This window comes from Leucoraja erinacea, chromosome 38 (genome assembly GCF_028641065.1).
Source record: "Leucoraja erinacea ecotype New England chromosome 38, Leri_hhj_1, whole genome shotgun sequence".
NCBI lineage: Eukaryota > Metazoa > Chordata > Chondrichthyes > Rajiformes > Rajidae > Leucoraja > Leucoraja erinaceus.
In genome coordinates this window covers 7,679,402-7,692,851 of record NC_073414.1, presented here as the reverse complement: position 1 = coordinate 7,692,851, position 13,450 = coordinate 7,679,402, and the positions used below count along the sequence as shown (strand labels likewise).

Here is a 13,450-nt window from a genome sequence, read left to right as displayed (position 1 = left end):
ACTTGTTTAAAGGAAACACATTGATCTGAATCATTCTGTCCTGAGAAGCAAACAGTTTTAGCCTTCTAAATATTCTGTAGATCTATCAATAATTTACTAAGTAGAATCGTACACCATAAACCTCGTAAACCTGCGGTTTAACTAATACTTTATATGCTTCCAGCATGACCTCCCTGCTCATATTGTTTAGGAAAGAACTGCAGACAGTGGCGGACTGGGTCTAAAAACATTGGTTGCCAGGAGACAAAGGGGGCCCACTTGATATAGGGGGCCCACTTCAACAGAGGCCCACTTACCATCGGGCATGCTGACACCCTGGCCAGTCCGCCACTGACTGCAGATGCTGGTTAAAATCAAAGGTAGGCACAAAATGCTGGAGTACCTCAGTGGAACAGGCAGCATCTCTGGAAAGAAGGAATGGGTGACGTTTCAGGTCGAGACCCTTCTTCAGACTGAAGATGCTGCCTGTCCCGCTGAGTTACTCCAGCATTTTGTGTCTACCTCCCTGCTCATATTTCTGTGTCTCATTCAATAAACAAATGTATGCCTTTGGCTTGCTATTTTCAGGGACATGTCAACACACTTTCCTATTTCCTTTTACAGTTCTCAGCCTGCAAATATTTATTTGGCTTGAACATAAGTAGCATGTTTGCACTGGCCTTTCCAATCAAGTCTGAAAACTGTTCAGTTTCTTGAACTTGCTGCATAAATGGAGCTTTCTTGTCTTATTTTGATTATTGTACTTACATAGATACATAGAAAATAGGTGCAGGAGTAGGCCATTCGGCCCTTCGAGCCTGCACCGCCATTCAATATGATCATGGCTGATCATCCAACTCAGTATCCCGTACCTGCCTTCTCTCCATACCCCCTGATCCCTTTAGCCACAAGGGCCTTCTCTCTAAAATGTTGTGCTGACATTCCTGCAGGTGCATATGACTATCTGTAAAACTCCCTCTTAAACTGCAGAGTTTCATATTGAGCCGCCACACTAAATTCAAGTTACAATCGTACATTTCTCAACAGAGAAAACATTTTTGTATTGATTTATTGGGATATTTCTTTGGCACATCAAGTTGGTGCTGGATCTCAATCCAATCCCATTTCCCCACTTACTTTCCTGTAACATATTTACTGTCAGTTTACAATTGCCAGTTAACCGAATGACAAGCATGTCTTTGGGATGTGGAAGGAAATGGGGAGAATGTGTAGATTACATACACCAGCAGAGGTCAGGATGGAACACAAGTTGCTTGAGGGAATGTTTGGTACATTTTTGGTTTAAACTGTTTTATTGGAAAGATCTGTTGTCTTATCATGAATATTATTGCCCTTAACATTTCTTACATGAATTTCCTTGTAAATTCTATCATACGACTGGCAATTGTTACCAGGGAGATGATTGCAAGTTTTCCCATAGACATCTAACCGATGAAACCCGAGAGCTACTGGATAAGGTAAAGGAAATCCAGGATTTTATATCGCACTTTTCTCTTGTCGTTCTGAGTTGCAGTTCTAGTGGGGGCTGGCTACATCTGCATTTTGCCATAACTGTGGTTATACATAATTTGTCTACAGATTATTTTATTGCATGATACATAACAAATCAGGAGTCTGAAAGCACATCTGAGCACATATGTCTGCATCAATTGTCTGCATAGAATCAGATTAAAATAGGTGATCATTACGCCTCCTGAACCCAAGCAATATCTGGTAGCCTAGAGGTCCATAAATGAAATTATTTGCTTTGCATTGATCGGACAATCAATTGATTCTTCCTCAATCAATCAGAGATTATATAAGTATATTAAGAGCAAAATGGTAACAGATTTTTAGTGTTCTCAAACAAACCAGTATCAAGCTTTAGAATAGTTTGGAATCAAGAAAGCATTGCCTGAAATGGAGCTTGAAATGATTACTTGGAGTTAGAAAAGTTAATAGGCTAGGGAAGGAGCAGTAAGTCACTGGCTTTATAGGATTTTAAAAAGTTCTGCACTGACTCTAGGGGCTAGTGGAATAAAGGGATATGGGGAGAAAGCAGGCACGGGTTATTGATTGGGGACGATCAGCCGAGATCGCAATGAATGGCGGTTCTGGCTCAAAGGGCCGAATGGCCTCCTCCTGCACCTATTTTCTATGTTTATATGATTTATTCTCTAATTCTTTGAACTGATAATTAAACTGTGGATTTAATCTTTTTTAACAGATGTTAGCCAGTGAGGCGGAAGCTGGTGCAGAAGATGAAAAGGAAGTGGAAGAACTAAAGAAACAAGGAATCACGCCCTTACCGAAACCCCCACCCGGAGTGGGGTTATTGCCTACACCTCCTCGACCTCCAATGCCACCTTCAAATCTCCCTAATAATGCTCCTCGACCTCCAATGATGGGACCAATGCCTCCAGGTCCTCCACCTGGTCCCCCACCACCAGGTCCTCCACCTCCAGGCCCACCACCACCTGGTCCTCCATGTTTACCTGGTCAAAAGAAGATCCCCTCTCTCTTTGAGATTGTTGTTCAGCCCACCCCACACCTAGCGCATAAAATGGGAATGAAGTAAGCACTATGATTAATTTATTTTTATTTTGAATTGTTTGTATAGTTAAACTTTTTTCAAAGTGATCTTTTTTAGTCAACCATTTTGTGTGATGGGATTGTTAATAGTTCTGTCACCCATAACATATGCCTCTATATAATTAAGAAGTCGGGAAAATGCTGGAGTATTTCATGACGCATGTGTTAACAAGACCCTTAAAGTCATTTCAGTGGGATTATACAAAATCAGCGTAGAATTATGAAAAATAAATTGCTTGACAAATTTACTGGATTTTTGAAGATGTGACTGGCAGAATAGCAAAGGGGATAAACAGTGGGTCTGGTACAGTTGGATTGTCAGATCTTTCATTAGATCCAACCTGAGAGGTTAGGGTGCATGATTAAGGACAGGGATTGAAAACTGATGGACAGACCAGAAACAGAGAGGGAATAAATGGGCAGCTGTGGTGTATCACAGGGATCAATACTTGACCCCAGCTATTCAAAATCTGGATGAGTTAGAAAAAACTGCAGATGCTGGTTTAAATCGAAGGTAGACATAAAATGCTGGCGTAACTCACTCAGGGGGCAGGCAGGAGAGAAGGAATGGGCGGGGAGGGCAGCATCTCTGGAGAGAAGGATGGGGGACGTTCGGGGGTCGAGACCCTTCTCAGGGACTAAACATTCAATGGGTGATCTAGTGGGGACGAGGGTATTCATTGACCCTTCCTTCAAATACCATAATTTTGGTTCTGAGATGGGGGGGGGTATTTAGACGTGGGGGGGGGGGGGTCTAGTTGGCGGGGGTTGACTCCAATCCCTGACGTTTAAGGGGGCGGCCGGGGGGGGGGGGGGGGGGGGCGGGGGGGAATCAAATGAACATATTTAGATTTATATTAAGAATTTCTAAATTTTCAGTGCACCTATGAGGGGGGGGGGGGGGGGGGGCGCGGGGGGGGGGGGGGGGGGGGGGGGGGGGGGGGTGGGGGGGGGGGGGGGGGGGGGCGGGGAATTGGTTTGAAGAAGTATGATAAGGTTCTAGGGGGGGTGAGTTGGGGGGGCGGGGGGGGGGGGGGGGGGGGGGGGGGGGTTTGAAAAAATGGGGGGGGGGGGGGGGGGGAAAAGTTTGGGGGGGGGGGGGGGGGGGGGGGGGGGGGGGGGGGGGGGGGGGGGGGGGGGGGGGGGGGGGGGGGGGGGGGGGGGGGGGGGGGGGGGGGGGGGGGGGGGGGGGGGGGGGGGGGGGGGGGGGGGGGGGGGGGGGGGGATTGAGTGGGGGGGGGGGGGGGGGGGGGGGGGGGGGGGTTTCAAGTAGGCCACGGTGGGGGGGGGGGGGGGGGGGGGGGGGGGGGGGGGGGGGGGGGGGGGGGGGGGGGGGGGGGTTTGTTGTTTGGGGAATTAAAGGGAAGTGTTGGGGGTGGACCAGGTCCCATGCCAGGCCCTGGTCCAGAAGAGATCCCAGGAGGGCCTGGAATGAACCCAGGACCACAAGCAGGACCAGGCCCACCAGTACCACCATTCATGCAAGGAGATCCAGGAATGATGCCGCCTATTCCATCTGCACCCAATTTCTATGACGGTTATTATCAACAGCAGGGAATGCCGATGGACCCTGGTCCAAATGGAGAAGAAGGTAAAACATCAGCAATATACATACCTTTACCCATTCACCACCACACACGCCATTCAATTCTTGCAAGTGTCCTTTCCCATAAAAATCTAAAATCAAAACTTGCAAACAGAAAATGTTACAAAAATCACACGGGTACAAGTTTATCACAGATTATCAGCCACTTCAGAGCAATTCATTCTGTTTTCACCAGGAGTGGTATCTGTCCATTCAAGAAAAAAAAATGATTTAATTAAGTAAATGAATATGATGAAGGCTACTTTAAACATTTTCAGACAGTATAAATAAGTAAACGTCACCAAGGTTTTTAGAATACGGTCACTGGATGACTGGTACATTGAGGAAGGTGACAACTATTGGTCAGCAAGGGCTTATGGCACTATATGCAAATTGTTGTCCATTTGCATCATAAACATGTACAGTACATACAGTTTTAGAACATCTTCCACCTATCATGGAACAGTGACGGGTTTCCTTACACATTGAGCTATTTTATTATCCTTAAGTGAGATGATTCCCAGTTTGTATGAAGTTAGTGGTTGTGTGCATGCTGGACCATCAGAACTAAGTTCAATCTCTGCAAAAGTTTCTCATTTTGGAAGATGGCAATGGTCAGAGATGGCTGTTTCTTAAAAAAAATATCAACAGTCTTTCAGAATAGAGTCAAATCTTGCAAGAGAGAATACTGTAAATCTTCATATCTTAGTTATCAATTGGGTATTGTGCACTGCTTCTGTAATTTTACCCAGACCAGCACTGAATGTAGACCATTGAAGTAGTCATTTTTGTAGCTGAGATGGTGGAGAAATGCACTAAGATTGTGTAAATAGCCAAAGCATACAATCTGAAGTTCAAGATCATCTTTAATCAGTATTCACATTATAGTGGTACAGCAGGTTGTTGGTTGTTAGAACATTGTAACCGCATCCAAGACTGACCAGTGTAGGAAGTGGGTGTTAGTATAAATCGTACAGTAGGGTGGGGTAAGTGATGCTATTGTACTATGATTGGTTCTCATGCATAAACCAATCTACAGATTGAATCTCCAACCCTGGCATCACTACAGATTGCACACAAAAGAAAAGATAATAGAAGTGTAGTAGTTACAAGATCTTTAAAAGTTGGGGCATTGCAGGATATTTCCAATTCTCAGTTATTCAGTTATTCTCTTGGAGCTGCTGCTAGGTAACAGTTTCGTTAACTAAAAATCTTGAATGAACATTGTTTCAAGATATTGGATTGTCATCCATATTGGAGCATTAGAAAATGTAATCAGGGGTAAATATTTTTATAAAGGACCTCACGACAGTGATCTCAGGATTAACTATCCAGTGCCACATGCTTCCAAGAATAGAAACAGAATGGTCGCCTCAATTGATACCAGGCTGAAGATTTGGTGTATTCGGGATAGTTTGGGATCTTTAATTTATTTGGATTTATTATCCTGTGAAAAAGAATGACGAAAAGAATGAAAAGGGGGTTCAAATTGTCAACGTCTGAACTGTTGTGAAACTAACTTAGAGGATGAATTTAATCTTTCCTTGTATATTGATAATTCTCATACGTTTCACTAAATGTAACCTTGATGTTTCTCCAAAATAAAACAAACTCTTTAACATTGCAGAAATGTTGGTGAATGTGTGAGTATATCACAGGAGTAAACCTCTCACGTCAATGCCTTTTTATTACTTGTGTGCCAGGGAATAATGAAGAGCTGGATGAAGGAGATAACCAGCAAGTTCTGCTACAACAGATTGATGAGCTGGAGGCCGAGGAGAATGAAGGTGCCCCTTCTGGTCAGAAGACAGCAGCAAACATCCCTGACTTCCTTCCTGCAGCCCAGCGAGCTCTCTTCTTGCGCATTCAGCAAAAGCAACAGGAGGAGGAGGAGAAGGCAAAGAGGAGGGCGGACAGCAGTCAGCAGGAAAAGGACAATGAGGAGGGCAAGTTTGCCTTGTATATTGTGAAGTTTGTGAAACTAATATTTTTTTTTAAATCCCACTTTAAGCCGGAATTAGAGAAACAAGTAAGGATATATATTTTTCCCAATCATCCTTGAGTATTGTGTGGGGTAATGCCCGCAATATTTGAACGTTTATTCTGCATAATATGACTATGTCATGCATCATGCAAAGCAAACTGGACCTACTATTTTCCGTGCAACAAATGATCCTAATTGAAATCCAACTTAAAGACAATAGATATCTTGATTATTTATGTCAGCTCCAAGATGTGCAGTGGTACACGTTTGAAACATAGAAATTAGGTGCAGGAGCAGGCCATTTGGCCCTTCGAGCCTGCACCGCCATTCAATATGATCATGGCTGATCATCCAACTCAGTATCCCTTACCTGCCTTCTCTCCATACCCCCTGATCCCCTTAGCCACAAGGGCCACATCTAACTCCCTCTTAAATATAGCCAATGAACTGGCCTCAACTACCCTCTGTGGCAGAGAGTTCCAGAGATTCACCACTCTCTGTGTGAAAAAAGTTCTTCTCATCTCGGTTTTAAAGGATTTCCCCCTTATCCTTAAGCTGTGACCCCTTGTCCTGGACTTCCCTAACATCGGGAACAATCTTCCTGCATCTAGCCTGTCCAACCCCTTAAGAACTGAGACTATTGCACCACTTTGTGCCCCATTCAGGGCAACAGTAACATAATAATAACTTTATTACGGACTCGAGGTCCAGACAAGGGGCAACATTACATTAAAATGCATTGCATATTAAAAAATATCATAAAATATATATAAAATCTTAGTGTATCACATAAAAGCATCATAAATTACATTTTTTTAAAACATAATACATGAATTAAAAACATTATTATGTTCATGTTTTTCCAAGGTATTCATGGAGGAAACAAAATATTTACTTCATTAATCTCTCTCCTCTTCCTTCACCATTATAATAACCAACCATTTGTAAGAGCAGTTTAAAAATCCGACCCACACAGTTCATACTGTATGAATGGAGATCTTCCTGTTATTGGTCAACATTTACTTTTCTCCAACTTGAACATCTAACTTCTTGTAATAATTTCCAGGAAGTAACCAATATTTTTTCTTTATCGTCTGTTTTCTGACTTGTCACAAGCACTCTCTTTTTTGCGGTTTCACACTGATTGTTTGACTGGGTGCAGAAGTGTAGAGAAAATGAGTGTTGAGTAATAAAGTTATAAATGATAGGAACATAATTAGGCAAGTCTACTCTGCCATTCAATCATGGCTGATCTATCTCTCCCTCCTAACCCCATTCTCCTGCCTTCTCCCCATAACCCCTGACACCCGTACTGATGAAGAAATATGTTAATCACAGTAAGTGAGAAGCCTGTGCACTTTTTAAAATGTAATTGTAGTTATTGCACATCAAACTAAGATAAGCCTTGCAGTGTAAAGTAATCTGCTGTGTGTTTTATAGGTGGTGATAATTGGTACTCGAGTGATGAAGAGGAAGGTGGAAGTAGTATGAGCTACATATTAAAAACACTCCGTCAGCAGTCTGCTAAAAAACCACAGGCGCAAGGACAATGGACGGCACAAAACAAGAATGGTAGCAGTCAGAGTTCTGCTGATCCACGCCTAAAAAAGGAGAGGACGCAGAATGCAAATCGACCAGTGGACCCTCGGATCTCACGGGACCCCAGGCTATCTCGAAGCACAGAGAACACCTTGGGGAGCTCTGGATCTGAGACAGCTGCTGCAGAAAGCAGAACGATAACTATACCTAAAGCAGAAGCTGGTCTTTCAACTCTCCCCAGCAGTGCAAAATCTCAAGCGGTTATCAATGAGGAAGAAGGAGAGAGGATCCTGAGGGAAAAGGTAGTGACTATTCCTCTTGATCCCCTGCCTGGTTCCTCACTCCGAGATCCCAGATCTCAGCTTAAACAGTTTAGCCACATTAAAATGGACATCTCTCTTGGAAAGCCTCATTTTGCTAAAAGTATCTTGTGGAGCCCAGAGGATTTGATCCCACTACCCATCCCGAAGCCAGATCCGGTTGCTGTCCCTGCACCCTTCCCTGCATTGGACCCCAGACTGAACCGTTCACCACAAGCTGCGCCTTCAGATCCCAGGCAGCGCGTTACTGACTCTGCAGCAGAGCCCCCACAGCCAGCACCAATCTCTGCCCTTCCAGATATTGGATTGCTTTCAAGAATACTGAAGACTGTTGACGCGTCAGCAATTAAGGTGACTGGGCAAAATGACAAGCCTTCTGATCCCAGGATGCGAAAGCTACCTGCAGATCCCAGACTGCAGAGGTCCACTGGTGGACTCCAAACCTCCAACCCCCAATCAGTAAAGCCCTCAGAGCAAATTGACCCCCCGGCTGCCCCTGCCTTGAAGGATGTGGGTGGTGGTCTTGCACCGTATGATCCCAGGGTGGTTACCGCTGGTGGCCAGAGCAGAGGAGGAGGTGGAGGGCAGAGCACGATGCTTAGTGGCATCAGTTTATATGATCCAAGAACTCCAAGCAACCACAGTGGAAATGTTAAAAATACAGAGTCTTCCAGTGAAGGTAACAACGTTCAGCTTAAAGGGTCGGATGTCCCAAAAGGTACAACCAGACAAAAAGAACCGCTGTTTGTACGAAAATCGACTTTGGAACAACTGGAAAATGAGAAATCAAGTTCAGACACTCCCGCAGACCGATATAATAGTTACAACAGACCAAGGCCAAAGCCTGCCGCCGCTTCTGCTGCCTCCACACCAGAGACGGGTCAAACGGGAGTACACAGCCTCCCAGTGCCCTCTCTGTTTGGATTGGTTCACCCACAGTTCTCTGAGGTGAAACAGGCCAGTAAATCTGGCTCAGGCAGCCCTTTTGGTGGGAACAGTCCTCTGGAGGAGAGTGAGCAAGATGCAACCTCGTTGAAGGAAGTTTTTAAAGGGTTCGATCCCACTGCGTCACCCTTTTGTCAGTAAAGGACATTGAATGCTGCATTAACCTTGTATATTTAACCGCGCAGCAGGGGCTGGACGCAGTGTTGGGCAACATTTTATCATATTCTTTAACTTTGTAATTTAATACAGTAATAAATGTGAATATGCTTAGAAGCCAGGTGATCAAAATTGCCAAACCAAACTTTAGTTTAGCGGAGACCATTATCTGAATCCAATGTGATTCCAGCAGTTATTGGCTCTTATGCATTCTGTCTAAACAACGAGTTGGTCTGTCTGATGAAAGTGGCATGTGCAAAGAGCTTGTCTGTGACAAGATACGGAGTTCCTACTAATGCTGGAAAATTCACAAAGGCATGAATTTTTCTTTGGCAGGACACAGCCTTTTGGAAATGTTCATATTAATTATATGTAGAAGTGTGTAATTGATCTTGAAAGTGGATGTAATACGATATGGTGTGTTTGTTGTAGTGACATAATGAATTAGCTAAGTATCTTGTTCTGTGGATTCCTGAATTTACTCTTTCCTACGAGATTATTCAGATGGAGAGGGCTGAGGCTGGGTTATATTGTGTAACCTCTATATTACCAGACTTCCCCATTGTGAGGCAGGTGGCCATTAAACATGACATGTGTAAGGGTATAAAACTTCCTAGATTTAACCAAAAACCATGCTAGAAATGTTGAATGTTGTGAACATGTATTTTAAAAATACACACATTTGTACATACGCCACACTCTTGACAGACTAAGGGACCGAGAATCTTTTTCATTTTAAAAAATGTTTAGAAAAAAAGCACCTCCTGTTACCTGCTTGCTGGAAACTACTATGAACAAGCCACTGTTTTTCATTCCGAGAACATGCCCAATCTGGACATGTATGTCTTCCAACTCGCCATGGTTTTCTTAACTTAAGAATTCCACTATCCATGATATAGTCCCAAATATCTTTATATTGAAGAATTTCTTCTGTGGAGAAATCGTACACAAGGTGCTGTTTTGTTTACTTTTGTTTTAATATCTTTACCTGGTGAATGTGTACAAAAAGCAAAGAAAAAGTCAAGCTTTCATAATTCTAGGTCTGTTTGTACCTGCGGTTTTGGCACTAAAGAATCAGAGACTGATGGATTAGTGTAGAATAATCTGTTTGATGAAAATAAAATGCTTTTTTTCTGTCATAAGGCTGCCACATTTCCTGAAAATCAGGTCGGATGCACAGTGACAATTGTTTATGTATAATCCTGGTATATTTGTAGGGATCGCAGTTTAAGTTAAAAATGTAACATTTTTCCATTAACACAACTAAATTCAGTGAAAGAGATAGAATATTTTTGTATATTTTCAGTAGGCGCTTATGTGTATGGATTGTAATGGTACTGATGGACAGTGCTTTACCCTAAATGTTGTGTAGGAATGAACTGCAGATGCTGGTTTAAACTGAAGATAGACACAAAATGCTGGAGTAACTCAGCGGGACAGGCAGCATCTCTGGAGAGAAGGAATGGGTCAAGACTGAAGAATTAGTCTCGACCTGAAACCTGAGCCTGTCTCACCGCTGGGCAGTCATTCAGACCATGTGTGGGATGGTCTGGTCTGGTCTGGATGTCCGCAGTCGCAAGCAGGGCTGTCTATCATTGTGGAGAAGGGATAAAACATTGTACATCCACAGTCAAAGTAGGAATTAACTATATGAATGGGGACCAAAGAGGATGAGGAATGGTTTTGTGCGGAATCTGGATAGGTTTGTCATAGTTTCATGTAATGATTTTTACTTGCGTTATTTTAAATAGCATGAAAGGAATGAATTTGTGACGTTTACTTCACAATGATGCTCTTTAGAAAAGATGGTGCTCTACAATTCATAGGATAACAATGATCCGATGTGATTCAGGCAAATGTATTTTAATTATATTTATATATATGTATATCTTATGCAGCAAATAACCCCAGGGTGTAATCCATCAATATTTATTAAACACTGTTTTAAAGCGATTTAAAAACACAAAATGCTCGAAAAACCCAGATCTGGCAGCATCTGTGAAGAAAATATGAATGGTCTTTGATTTGAGGAATGTGGAGCACTAACCATGGTTTGCTATTGTTTCACAATGATACTGTATTCTATATTTACAGTCCATAAAACATACAATAACCATGATTTTGAATGTTTAATAAATCCCGAGGTTGAAAGTGTTAAGGAATGTTGGTGCTCCAATACCTTTAGAACCTGTTGGTCAGCTTCCCTGACATTTAATCTACTCACAAGGTATTTGTTCTATGTTAACTCTTCATAGGTCATGTTATTTTTTAATGAGATGTATTTATATCCTTTTGTGCAAATTGAAAACAAATTGTATAAATTAATTCCTTTCCTACATTTCATAAAGTACATGAGATGTTGAGATCTATTATTACTGCAACACTAACATTGTAACCAGCAGGTTATTATACACTGGGAACAATCTTAGGCTGGGGTTCAGTAAATACATTATTCTTTGCATGTCCAACTCATAATTATGGTGCTTTTAAAAAAAATGTTAATGCTTTCTGTTTTTAAATATTTCTTATTTTTACAAAAAGTTGTCAAAGAAGTGTGATATGATGTGCCATCATTGATTCCTTTCCTTTAAATGTTGAAGACAAGTACAGTCACCATACCACCTTGTTTATGCTAATTATAGAAATGGAAAGCAAGGGTGTCAACAGTTGGATGTTCGATCTACTGACCACATCAGATATGGATTTTTAGATGTTCTTGGTTTTTGCCACCAAAGGTAAAGACATCCCCTTTTGCAAACTGCATTAACTCTTGAAATTTATAAGAATGGCACTTGAAATAGATGTAGCGTAGATTATGGATGTATTTGGAATTTACATCATACTTCACTCATCATGAAGATCATATTACAATTTGGCTGCATTGCCCAGATGTTGAATTGGGATCAATTCAAATCTAACCTTCTTCTTGCGTATGGCGTGCACAGCCTAAAGTTGTAGGACAACTTGATCTTATTTGATTGTGCACGCCAGGTTGATTACACTCGTTGAAACGGGGTGGACCACATGAAGGTTGCAATCTCTCACCCCAATTCAAATCTAATGAAACATGACATATTTGTTAATATATAAGCAATATAGATGTCAAGAAAAGTCTCAAGTGAAATTGAGCAACAGTTTAATGATTGGTCTGAAGAAGGGTTTCGGCCCCGAAACGTTGCCTATTTCTTTCGCTCCATAGATGATGCTGCACCCGCTGAGTTTCTCCAGCATTTTTGCCTACCTTTGATTTTCCAGCATCTGCAGCTAATAATAATAATAATTTATTTTATTGTCATTGCATGTCAGTGCAACGAGATTTAGTATGCAGCTCCAACCGATGAAAAAGAAAAGTAAAATAAATAAATAAGCTTCTTAAACAGTTCCTTCTTAAACAGTTTAATGATTGGGTTGGCTGTGGTCAAAGTGACAGCTTTCATTAAGTCTGAGACTTCTGATATCCCAGGGTGTGATTTGTTCAATGCAATTGCTAAAAAGATAAAATAAGTTAACATTATTCATACTTTATTCATGTTTTATTGGAATGGGGTTAATTGAGGCTCATTCTTTTGCCTCACGATGGATCTAAATTGTATCTCATTCATGTTTCAATGTTGGATTGTATATTTTGCGATTCGACCTAGAGTTCCTCATTGATGATTGGGTACAACAGGTTGCCAAAGGGAAGAAAAAAATCATATGGAGGGAGGGTTAGATTCAAATTTGCAAAGTGAAAGTTATTCTTTGCACAGATTTCGTATCATTTTATTTTCATGAATTTGAAAAGAACATCTGGAGTAATTTTTTGCTGACTAAACATGTCGTTTGTTTTTCCAAATACAAATACATGTATATGAGTAGATATGGGGTGCGAGGGAAATGGATGGTAAAACTGTTGATGCTGCAAAATGTATTTTAAGCAACTTATTTTTAGGTTAAGATTATTCATTTAGTTTGAAATTGGAAAGGAATGAAGTGTCATCGTAGCCCTGTTTTCTCTGAAATTTTGTTTCCATTTCAGCTGAGTAGTCAACCCATGCAAAATGGTCTTGTTAATGTAATGGTTAAAAATATTATCATAGTATATTTTACAGGATTATAACCATTGAAACACGCTTTATTACAATGTCAATGTTCATTAAACAGTGGGATGTTTGATAGTTGTATATATCAAATTGAACTTGTAATGGATTTAAACAGAGAAGTAGATAGACACAAAATGCTGGAGAAACTCAGTAGTAGGAGGCAGCATCTCTGGATAGAAGGAATGGGTGGCATTTCGGGTCGAGACCCTTCAGACTGAGAGTCTGGAGAGGGAGACACAAAGATAAGGAATGGTAAGGTGTGAAAACG

The 13,450-nt window shown here is 41.7% G+C and overlaps 1 protein-coding gene across 1 annotated transcript in view; it reads left to right on the top strand.

Annotated features, from left to right (window-relative positions):
- Positions 1-10,583, top strand: part of zc3h4 (zinc finger CCCH-type containing 4) — a 31,470-nt gene extending 20,887 nt beyond the window's left edge. Inside the window, 6 exon segments of the mRNA XM_055663521.1 lie at positions 1,350-1,457; positions 2,207-2,553; positions 3,842-3,845; positions 3,934-4,162; positions 5,860-6,102; positions 7,581-10,583. Coding sequence (XP_055519496.1) covers positions 1,350-1,457; positions 2,207-2,553; positions 3,842-3,845; positions 3,934-4,162; positions 5,860-6,102; positions 7,581-9,085 — 2,436 coding nt within the window. The 3' untranslated portion in view covers positions 9,086-10,583.
- The last annotated feature ends 2,867 nt before the right edge of the window (positions 10,584-13,450 follow it).